Genomic DNA, 11,953 nt, shown 5'->3' with positions numbered 1-11,953 from the left:
TCAGTGGTGTTTTTAAAAGGAGAGACAGGTGAGAGGACTGATGGAGAGGTGAGGGGATTGACAGCTGGTAAAGGTTAGATGGGGCCAAAGCAGCAGAAGCACAAACAGTCCATTATACTGGCAAGGACCTCTGAGAGCTCTGCTGCCTCCGGGAAAAACAGTTTGGAGGATTATCTGAGACGCTGTCAGAGTCTAAAATTGCAACATCCTACACTTGACCTCTTGCGACACCATTAAAACTAAAAGGCCCTCAGGAAGCAGATTCCTTACCTCTTTTCCCTTCCGAATCGGTGACATGCTTCTTATTTCAGACGGATAAAAGTGAAACTGTTAACATGCGTTCCCTCAGCATGAATATTTATCACAGGCCCAATTGATCTCTCACAAGGTCCCCCCCCCCTCCCGTGCATTTAAGCCAACAAACACAACACTGATTTATTCAACACGAACGCATCTAAAATGTGTTGTTATCTCAGACTTCCCCCTGAATAATGCACAAACAGGCAGCACACTGAATTTGACCTCAGACACATACAAAAAAAAACTTTAGTGGTGTTTTTTTTAATGTACATTCAATACTAAACAGAGCCATGTCATGCAAGTGTGGATCAGCATCGAGGCTGTTTAATCTCATGGGCTGTGAAATTCCACAGTGTTTCCTACTGTGGACAACTCGTCTCTGTGTAACATTGTGTCTTTAATTGGATACTTGGGACCAATCGGTTTTCTGTAGAAGGATGTGGTGGAACTGACATATAAGGTGTCAACAAAAATCAACACACACTGAGAAAGCCAGATGGACCTGAAGAAAAGCAAAAAAAAAGGAAAACAAAATGCAATACAACAAATTAAAGAACAAATAGTCTAAATTATGATTAATCAAAACTAAATATTACAACATAGACATTATCATTAAAAAACAATAAGGAATGTTTTAATTCAGTTCAGCACCACAAAGAGAAGTGACCAATAACAGGTTTCCTAGGAGATATCTGCTACGCTACACGGTGCTCTTTATTGCCAACCACATTGATTAACTATAAATTGTCACATCTTTTACAGGCCATACATGTATTTAGTAACGTTATATACAGCAGAAGACAAGGTCCCTTACTGCCATTTTATTCTGTTTTATGGCCCTTCATATATAAGGTTGCTGTATAGAACAAATCATCCTACACACGTAGTACAGCAGAACACAGACCTTGGCAGACAGCAGAGATGCTAACCATAGCTCTTGCCAAGGCTGTTTGAGAAAGATTATTACACAGTTTGCTGGGATTTCAGGTAATAAGAAATGCATTAAAGTGATGCGAGTAAATCGGGCTAAATGAACCCCTGGAGCCACATTTAGCGCGCTAATGTCTTCTCCTTCTGTTCTGCTACTGTGTCGATGATCTCTAACACAACACAGTTCACAACCCCTTGATATTGTCATTAATACTATTAACATAAAACAGAAACACAAGCCTAAACCCTTTGTCTTTTTAACCCTCCAGTGGCTCCACTGTTCATGTTTACAACTATACAGACTACAGCTGCAAAAGTGCTCATGTAAATTGTCTGCAGTCGCTCAACAATACATAAACTTGTCCAACCTTTGTACCTTCATTTTGATATCTACTTCCTCTCACTGATTTGTGGGCACTGTGCCATGTTGTTAAAGTGTCGTCAGTCCACTCCCTCTGGACTGCTATTGTGAGGTTTATAACTTTGTAAATGTCAACCTCGCTTTTGCACGCAACGAAGCAAGCGAAGCTCCAAAGGATGACACAATGAGGGCTGGAGAGGCCACAGTAGTTTCTTTGTCTTTTACTGAAAAGGCTTGTAATTAAGAATTGATGCTGATGGATCCATTGCTCAAGATAGACCCCTTGGTGACCTCTGTGCTGACAGTGGAGAGCGGGACGCTCTCGTACCTCTCTGCCACCCCCCAGCAGCGACAGTGCAACAGAGTGGATTTGAGGTGTTTCTGGAAATTGCTGTTGAGGAAACCGTAGATGATGGGGTTGATGCAGGTGGAGGCCATGGCTGTGAGGTGGCAGAACGAGAAGATGATGTCGTGGCTACAGGACGGGATGGCCTCATGGTTCCAGTCGAACACGGTGTTGAAGATGTTGAGAGGGAGCCAGGAGACGGTGAAGGCCACCACTATGGAGATTAACATGGCGTTGATCCTTGTGGAGCCCTTGTTTTTCTTTTGAGTGGTGTTCCTGCCGCGCTCCACCATGTCCTTCCTCCTCCTCAGGCGCAGGTAGACATGCAGGTAGCAGACCATGATGAGGATGAGCGGGAGGAAGTACTGGAAAACGAGCAGGGAGGTGGTGTAAGCTCTGCGTTCTTCGAGTGACGGCCACCGCTCCATACAAACGAGTTGATCGCCAACTAGGAAGGGGACGCTCAGGTTCTGGAAAGGCAGGGCAAGTACGCTGTATGAGAGGAAAGGCACGGAGATAAGGCATGCCACAATCCAGGTGACAGCCACGGCCAGGTAGGACTGGCTCACCACAGGCTTCCATCCAGTCGGGTGGACAATGAGCTGGTAGCGCTCCATGGCGATAAGGACGAGAGAAAAGATGGAGACAGTGACTGATATGCACTGGATGAAGGGCGTGAGCTTGCAGAGAGTGTCTCCCAGGATCCAGTGGTCCATCAGAGTGTAGATAATGGTGACCGGCAGGCAGAAAATGCACATGAGGATGTCAGAACAAGACAGGTTGACGATGAAGATGTTGGTCACGTTGCGCATCTCCTTGTATCGAGTGATGACAAACACCAGGCACGAGTTCCCGATGAGACCTACTGCCAATACTGTGCTGTAAGCTACAATGAGGAATGTGGTGCCGCTCACTGAGAGTGAACAGTCCTCGCCAAAATCCCACGGTATCTCTTTCCACAAGGCTTGGTTGTGATTGGTGCTGTGCTGCAGCTCCATGATGCTTCTCCTTCCTCACTTCAAACACTGGAAACTAATTCAACTAATTTGTTTTGTCAAACCTGCAATAATTGCTTCGTAAATTGTATTAGCTTATTTTTTTCAGCTTTGCCTCATCCTTAATCTTGGGACGTCTTAACAGCCATCTTCACTTTCTGCCTGCGAAAAGGAGAACAGAAAATTAGTAACCTTTAACATTTTTTCAGCCAGGATAATTTTCTTTTTAATGTTATACACCCTTGGGATGGGTTATCAGTCAAATTGAAATGTAGCCCATTTAGAAATTGACCCTCATTCATTTCATCATTAGACTGTAGCTTTTTTTGAATGAGGATGTGTGGCGAAGGAGAGGATTTTATGTGTGTTATATTTATATGGGTTAGGGTTAGTCTTTTGGGGACTGATATGTATTCACTGGTCCAATTTCACCTTTTGTATTTGTCAGCAGTGGTTTCACTATTACACAGACAATTAATGTCAGTATCATGAGGCTGTTGACAGAACGCAGAGTTTCTATCTCCTGGAGTACAGGCTATAAGAATAAATGATGCACTGATGGTGTATCATCAAGAAACAGCACAGACTGTGTGGGAATCACTATAATGACATGCTGATTGAAATTTCCATCACAATAATGGTGATAATGGCTTTGTCTTTCAGAGACGTTGTTGTTCCCTCTCAATGTTTTCTTCTCTTACAGAAGGAATTAATGCTGTCCACAAAGGAACTCCACCGCTCGTTTAGACTGAAGCACATGTTGTCCCTACAGTTCCTAACAGACTAATGTACCGGAAGAAAGGTTATTATTACATCAAGGCCAATCTGATCAGTGTCTGTAAGTGATCATACCTCACATATATGTATATATATTTGTTTGTGTGTGTGTGTGTGTGTGTGTGTGTGTGTGTGTGTGTGTGTGTGTGTGTGTGTGTGTGTGTGTGTGTGTGTGTGTGTGTGTGTGTGTGTGTGTGTGTGTGTGTGTGTGTGTGTGTGTGTGTGAATACGCAGCAGTGAAATCAGATGAACCAAGATGTTTTGTCCATGGCTAAACTGGTAGAAATGAGTTTTGTAACACAGCTACACAACAGAAGGAAATCTAAAGATTAACAATGACAGATGCTGACAGGCAGGACATCGGCTGCTTGTGGCTGTGTCCGTTATGAGCAGTAATGTCATTATAATGTGCTGTTTCATCTGCACTGATTACAACCAAAGACAGCATTTTAATAACCAAAGTACACACTTGTACATGCTGGAGCTAATGCCACTTGAATTCCTCCGTGGTTCTTCAGGATAATGAATCCCCTCCCGGGTGTCAGCCTGACTATAAGTGAATTTCTGGATGTGTGGTCTGCAAATCGTGGCCATGCTGCAGCCTGGATGCTGATTATTACTGTGGTAGAAATTGGAAACTCAAAGTGATGCATGCTTTGTGTTGAGGGAAGTTCATATGAAGGAACAAAGAAAATAACAAAGGACAAAATTAATGTTTAACACAAGACTTATTATAAATTACTAGCTGCAGATTACTCATAAAGTAATTAACCTTTAAATACAAATAAGCCCTAAGAGGGAAATTGTGATTTGTGAATATGGGCTCCAAATAAAACGTTATTGATTGATAGACAATCAAAGCGCATTTGTCTCAAAATAGAGATGTATGTAAATTATACCCAAGATCTCCGCTGTGTTCAGTCACCTGCACAAAATCCCACTGATAAACAGCCACCAGTCCGGAATTTCTCATGCAAAATAAAACAGTTAAACATCGGGCACCGTCAGAATGAAAACCCCATATGGATGGAAAGCGTGGAGCGGTTCCTGCGAGTGGATCCTACACTCTGTCCCTGCAGCTGATCCTCTGTGTGCGCTCTGAGGTGGACCCTCAGCTCTGGACAGGTGGAGGAGACTCCCCGGTCCTCCAGTGTACCACCGTGTGTGTGTGTGTGATCACTGCTGTCCTGTCCTGGGGGGCAGTGACGACCCATCACTAAATTCCCTCCCAAAGACCTGCCGGGTGTCCCTGCACTGAACCAGAGCTGCTTTACACTTGGAGCGCGTCAGATGTTAGATCAGTAAAGTGAGAAGGATTCTCATCTCATCATTACAGCTCATAGACAGACTGACACCTCAGGGGATTCACAACACCAGTGTGCGTAATGAGGATGTTAAAACTCACCAAACGCACATTACACGATCGGTTTTTCTTAAAACAGACTTCAGATCTTCCATCTGTCAATAATGATAATAAAAAATCCCCACAACAAAATCTACAATAAACATCTTGCTCTCAGTTTACCCTGCACAGAAAGAGTTCCAACACCAAAAGCCACATTGAAATCAGCCGTGTAATTTCTCGGAGGGTCTTACCGAGGTCTTGTCTCCTCCGGGACTCGGCGCTCTGCTTCGCATCCAGTGAGACACGCAGAGTTTTGGGTCGAGCGGGAGACAGGAGGCGTCCTGTCAGGATCACTGATAGCAGCTCAGATACCGCTCTTAAAGCGACCTTACTCCACACAGCGCTGCGCACAGGCGGGGATGTGATGTGCTTGCGAACGCGTTACATAAGATATCCTCTGTGGCACGCACGCACGCGCACACAGAGGGGGCCGATGGGGGGAACTTGAGAGATTTTCAAATTTTGCACACTTGGTCTGCTTTCACCCACGTGAAGGACAGAAATGGGGTGAGAGACATCACATGCGTTGTTGTCGCGCACATGCAGGGGCCGAGGCTACGCGTAATGACGCAGGTGCACTGTAATATAAAACTGATATTATATTATGAGTGTTATTGAAGTGCAATGCTCCAAATTCCTATAGGACTTTGTGTAAATTGTGCATGCTCAGTATGAACCCTGTGGATATACATTACACATGTGTTTTCTCTCCACAGTATAGAGTGCCCCGTGGATGTGGACACTGTGGACAGGGCACAGTGAAGTTTTCACATCCTGTCAGGATCTGTGGACAGGCTGTGAGGCTCTTGAATGAATAGTGTGATTGTTGCTGTACACACACACACACACATAATGTCGATTACAGAGCACTGTCATGTGTTCCTATTCCACTGTAATGGCTGTATTTGGCCAACAAAAACACGTCGCATATACAAATTATATAACCTAAATCATTTTCTCTGCCAGCATGACCCTATAGATATTGATGGATACTCAATGAAATGTCAGGGTTGTCATGCACGACCACACGCTACTGATGAACTTTGTCTTACATGTCAGATTCAATAATGTACTGCACCCAGGTCCCACGTTCTCTACTTCTGCAGTAATGCACAACATCATCACGATTGAAACCTCCATCCAGATCCCTCTGCAGTTAACACCCTGGAACTATTTTAAACCCATCCTTTGCACCTTCTCTCGCTTGTGCAACAGATTGTTAAATGCTTCTTCACACCGTCCCCACACACTCCTGTTTCGAGTGAGGCCGTTTCAGGGAGCAGTAATAGCTGTTTGTCTGAGAGAGGCAGAACGTTGAAATGATTTGCCACCATCAACAACAGCTCTGTGGGTGTGTACCCGACACTGTGACTCGGGGCTCATGTCACTCAAGACAAATGATTTATATGCACATATTTTTTTCAGAGAAGAGCGGCAAAGCTGAAGAAGTTGGGAGGAACTGTGCTGCAGGACTTGATGTTGTTTTGCCACTAATATGGAACTACTCAACTGATTGAAACTCGCAATGGCTGTTGTACTTCTCTTGTGCAATCTCCACTTCTGTCAGTCACATCTGGATTTTCCTTGCAGTTGACAGAAGGGGAGAGGGGAACATTTCTTTGAGTTAGTCTTAAACGTCTGGACAACTGCGTAGCACTATTGCGACATGAAATTGTTTTTTTGACAGCGCGTCCACCACTGCCATATGATTGATAAGGGAAAAAGTTGATGGGCTGGCGGAAAGTTCAGCACAGTGACGTGTGGCCAGAGAAGCTTGTGCAATCTGGAGAGGAAGAAAACCTCCACCTAATGGAAAAAGGAAAACGGTTTTCTGTCACAGCACACGTGTTTAAACGCACAGACAGCAGATTAGTTTTGTTCCATCACAGGTGATAAGGTAGAACAAGAACAGATAACATGATCCAAACATTTCTGAAACATTATCTCGCTGTCACATGAAATATTTGATTTCTCTTTGATGACTTCTTTTATTCAACACACTCTACCAACTGTTTAGACTGCTGCCCTGTGTCCCTTTCTGAAATGCATAACGCAACTGGATTCACATATAAGACCATATTTGGATTCAGAGACTGACTCATTAATACATAAGACATTGTACAGCTGGTTCTTGTGGGAACATTTTTAATAATTGTATGTATCACTGCCTGGGTAAATAATGATAATAATCATGGCCCATTAATAATGAATTGTTTTCCTGCTGTAGCTCCCCATATCCATGCATGGGGAGCAATTGTTTTTGTGTATTTTTAATGTTTAACAGTGGGGCTTCAAAATAGATTTTAAAAGCAGCCAGCCAGAACATAGCAAGACATGGTGGTCAGAAAGAGACGAGCCGGATGGGAAAGAAAGAAAGAAAGAAAGAAAGAAAGAAAGAAAGAAAGAAAGAAAGAAAGAAAGAAAGAAAGAAATATGTACAACACACAAGGTAACCACTGCAGTATGATATGTATATGTATCACAATATAGTATCTTATGATAACAAGAGGATATCTATCTTTTGTGCACCCCAGTTATTAGTCATATATAGATCCATGTCACAGATAAAAACATAGCAATTCTCAGGGAATAAGAATATTTCTATGATGACTGGTTTCATATATATTATAGTGAATAATAGAAAGGGGTCCGAACTTTGAAATAAAATTTTGTTAACATCTAACATTAATGGTGTGGGAAATTATGGCAAAATCATCAGTGGACCTGATTTGAGGGTTTATCGTCCATAAAGGGAATGTGTTCTAAAGTGAATTGTCTGAACCTGTAAGAAGACAAAATGAAAATACAAATTAATAATGTTAAATAAGTAAAAAGACCAACACCACTCTCCTGTTCAACATCTAAATTGCTTTCCAAAAACTTGAAGGTCTTCTTGCTCTTGCTCTGTAGTTGGTGTGTTTGCCTACTCTTCTTGACTATAGGAGTTCCTGGGTGATGGTTATGCAACGAAGGATAAGATATGTCTTACAGTAAAATCTTTTTTTTTAATATGAGCATCCAAGTCCCAGAAGAATTATGTAACAATAATTAATGCAAATAGGACAGGAAAATATTATTTTCTGAGTTACTAACAGTGAGTAGTGGGGAAAAATGGGTGGAAGCAATGAATAATAGAGATACATTATTCATAGATCATGATGATATACTGTATGTATTGATGGTGACAGTGCTGGAAATTATAATACAGGGCACCACAGTTGTATGTATAATTCACATGTTAGTGTAAAAGAGGTGTCAGTGTTTCCTATTCCCTGCTCATTTTTAGTGTGGTTGTTAAAGATTTACTGCTGCCAACACGACACCATAATGCCACATGGATGTTATTCCTTGCCACTGCATACATGTATTCATATATGTGCAGATTGTATAGGGCCGAAAAAACACAAGCGTTGCACTAATCAATCAAAATCTGCACACATTGTTCTGCAGTTGCAGCTCCTGTGCCGGAGGAGGTGGTGCATTCTGAGCCTAGGTGACAATTACCATCTTTTAAAACATGGGAATGTATGTGGAAATATACTGTATGCATGATTTATGAATTCCTCATTAATGATATTCTGTTACAATAATGGTATGATGACATGTAATGGTCTTTTTTCAAAGACAGAGACGAAAGAAACAAGAATAGTATTCAGAAGGGCACACGTGTCCACCAAGCTGCACTGAGTTACACTCACTCATTTATATCATTCTCCTACATGTGCCAGTTTTTTTTCATCAAGATCCATGAATTATTCCCTCCAAAACAGTGAAAATGTAGAAAAACTTTATCTTGCAATATTAAAGAAAAACAATCCTTGATCTGCCCCCTGATCCGGATCTGAACCAAACTGAACGAGTTCTCTCCTGACACACACTGTACCACATCCGTGCACCAAGTTAAATCCCCTCTGTAGTTTTTTTGTAATCAAAAAGCTGACAGCCGTCAATATAAAATCTGAATACACCTGAAGTCTGATCCATCTTTTCAACTTTTCCAGTCAACTAAAATCAAACCGTGAACACACGGAAACCGTATTGATCAAGTGGCTCCGTTTTGCCTTCGACTCCTAACTAACCGCAAACCCTAAATCCATACACATTGTGTTCTCAGAGCAACTCATCGAGCGAAGGTCAACCTCCCCTGCAGTATTTCAGCCCCGTACACGAGCCAGGCTGAAGTGATCCTTGACACCGTCACTGCAGCACAGTCTTATAAATCCCAGAGGCTTTAAATAACCCCAGCTAAGAACAAATGCCACAGTGCCTCAGGTAGTCATGGATGACAAACAACCCCCATCAGTTGCACAGATCACATCTGACACGGAGCTCGCCCCGATGCTCCTCTGTCAAAATGGGAGTTTTGGGAGCAGCACATGCTGGAGAGTATTACAGAACAACAGTTTATATAATTGACAGTAACAGTTATTGTTTTTCATTTTCACATGGATGATTTATTTTGATTCTCTGTGAATAGTAAGTGAGTAAATAGTCAGTAGTTATAGTTAAAGAGACTATGATCAAGACCGACTGCAGTTCCCCTCAGTTATATAGAGCTCTTTGGTGTCTTGAAGCCCGTTGTTTTGTTTTGTTGGTCCATATTTTTACTTTATTGAATGACTAGTAAACTAGATGAAGTTAATTCTTTGGTTCATTCCCACCACTCCCATCAACCTCGTTTACTGCCTGCATCAGTAAGCAGATGCAAAAGGATGCTGTGATAAATCCACTGTATACTATAAATACACTACGAGTAAAGTTAGGAAGTAGCAGCTAAAGCATAGTATAGCTAAAGATAGAGCAAGCTATTTCCTTCATTGATGAATATAATCAGTTAATATTCAGAGTTAATATAGGGGTTGGAATCCTCAGGTGGTAAACAAACATTATTGCAAATGGTGCTCCATAACTATAGTAGCCCACAGTGTTTAAAGATGGACGACATGACTACTCTCCAAAAGGGAAATCAAAGTGTCTTAATCGCCACCTGGTGGCTGGCTGCAGTATAGGTCATAAGTCCAGCCTCATCCATGTTAGTGGATGGGACATGGACTAAACTTAAAAGTCAAAGTACACTGCAAATTGGTGTTATTAATGTCATTTTAAGTGGTTATCACATTGATGTTTGTTCAAGTTTACATCTTTCTGATAAGTTTGATTTAAAGTAGTTATTTGATGCTAAAAATATAACGGGGTGAAACGTAATGATTGACAGGTGAGACTGACTAGCAAAAGGTCAAGCATGTGAATCGGTGGCACCTTGGAACCGCAGCTCCTTCCCCCAATTGACAGAACCAGGCTGCTTTTCCCCCCCCATTTCCCGACTCTTTATGCTAAGCTAAGCTAACCATCTCCAGGCTGTAGCTTTTTTTATATTACAGATGGGAGTCAGTCTTCTCATCTAACATTCCATTAATGCATATTTCCAAAGTGTCAAACTATTTCTGTAAACTTAATTTCTCCACATTCATGTCTAATATGTTTGTTTTTTTAAATGGAAAGTGGGTTCTGTCATCTTGGACCATAAAGTCTGCCAAGCATGAAATGAAACAAGGCTAAAAAAAGCGAATATCAATTTTGCTGCGCGCTACTTCAAAATTGCATTTAGTGTAGAGGAATAAACTGATTTGAAGAGAAAAGAGCAAAGAGAAGAGAGAGAAATAGACCAGAGAGGAGCCTGAGATTGGGGTTTATTAAAAACACAACTGCATTAGTGGACCAAAAGGTAGAATCAATCCAGTGTGCATTAGATCTGCTGACCCTCCTCCTTTAATTGGTATAAATGTTCACGTCCTTCCTGCTTTCTAAAGCCACATTCTGCTCGGCTGCAGTCGCATCTGTGTGCAGCACAGACAACAATTCTTACTACCTCACTTTTCCCTCAGAGTTCCTAGGTGTAAGGATTCGATTCAGATCTTTCACTAACATTGTCACAGCCAATCAGACGGTGGATGTCACATACCGAAATAGCATGCATCCCGATAGCTACACGTGAAAACTGAATTCACAGGCAGCATAATGTGACAGAAGGAGGACAGCAAGTTGCTATCGATCCCCAGAAGCCCTGGTCAATAAATGAGTCCAGATCTAGTGACACGTGGCAGATATGACCAACCATCCACTCAGGTTCTTGGCCACCGCAGCTTTATCCCAATTAAAATTTGATCCACCATCAGCCCCATTCTGCTTGGCCTCATTGCAAGGCCCGAGGTTTCCAGGGTTACTATAGATGGCTGGGTTTCTGCAATCTCACAGAAAATGTGCACTGATCAAGCACAGGCGAACATAAAGTAAAATAATCCTTTCATGTCAATATAAAACTGGAGACAACTCAAGGAAACTGGAGGCTTTATCCATTGCTTTTAATATTCCACCAAACCCCTCCTTGGAGAGCAGCTGTCAAAGCACTGTCCAGCCGAGCTATTCAGAGCTATCAAGTCTCTGCTTGCTGTCTTGTATAATACTTTCCACTGGGAAATGTCGGTTTCCTACCATGTCTGGGCCATGTGGAAAAAAGACATGATGAGCCACATTTTAGTTTGTGTAAACCTGCACACTATTTATGTCAGTGATTTTATTTTTCTTATTTCATTATATTGTTTAGATTTTTTGATTTCCTATATATTTTGTATAGTGTGTAATCTATCTATCTATCTATCTATCTATCTATCTATCTATCTATCTTTCTATCTATCTATCTATCTTTCTATCTGAACGAACAATGACGAACAAGCATGTCGGAACAGCTGATAAACCTTTCTATCCTGTGGAGAGGCACATACTGTTGGGAGGCCTAAACATTTAAGCAAGACTGGTTTGTTGTTTTTAAAGTCCCCAGT

At 41.9% G+C, this 11,953-nt stretch overlaps 1 protein-coding gene across 1 annotated transcript; it reads right to left on the bottom strand.

The window, feature by feature from the left end:
- Window positions 1–542: 542 nt before the first annotated feature.
- npy8br (neuropeptide Y receptor Y8b) lies at window positions 543–5,454 on the bottom strand. The gene is made up of 2 exons (XM_035164972.2): window positions 5,306–5,454; window positions 543–3,094 (listed from the first exon to the last, which is right to left on the bottom strand). The coding sequence occupies exon 2, from the start codon at window positions 2,933–2,935 to the stop codon at window positions 1,832–1,834; it is 1,104 nt and encodes a 367-aa protein (XP_035020863.2). The 5' UTR covers window positions 2,936–3,094; window positions 5,306–5,454; the 3' UTR covers window positions 543–1,831.
- Window positions 5,455–11,953: the final 6,499 nt, after the last annotated feature.

The sequence above is a fragment of the Hippoglossus stenolepis genome, chromosome 9, assembly GCF_022539355.2.
Source record: "Hippoglossus stenolepis isolate QCI-W04-F060 chromosome 9, HSTE1.2, whole genome shotgun sequence".
Taxonomy (NCBI): Eukaryota; Metazoa; Chordata; class Actinopteri; order Pleuronectiformes; family Pleuronectidae; genus Hippoglossus; species Hippoglossus stenolepis.
The sequence above is the reverse complement of the archived record's forward strand: the minus strand, read 5'-3'. Positions and strand labels throughout refer to the sequence as shown.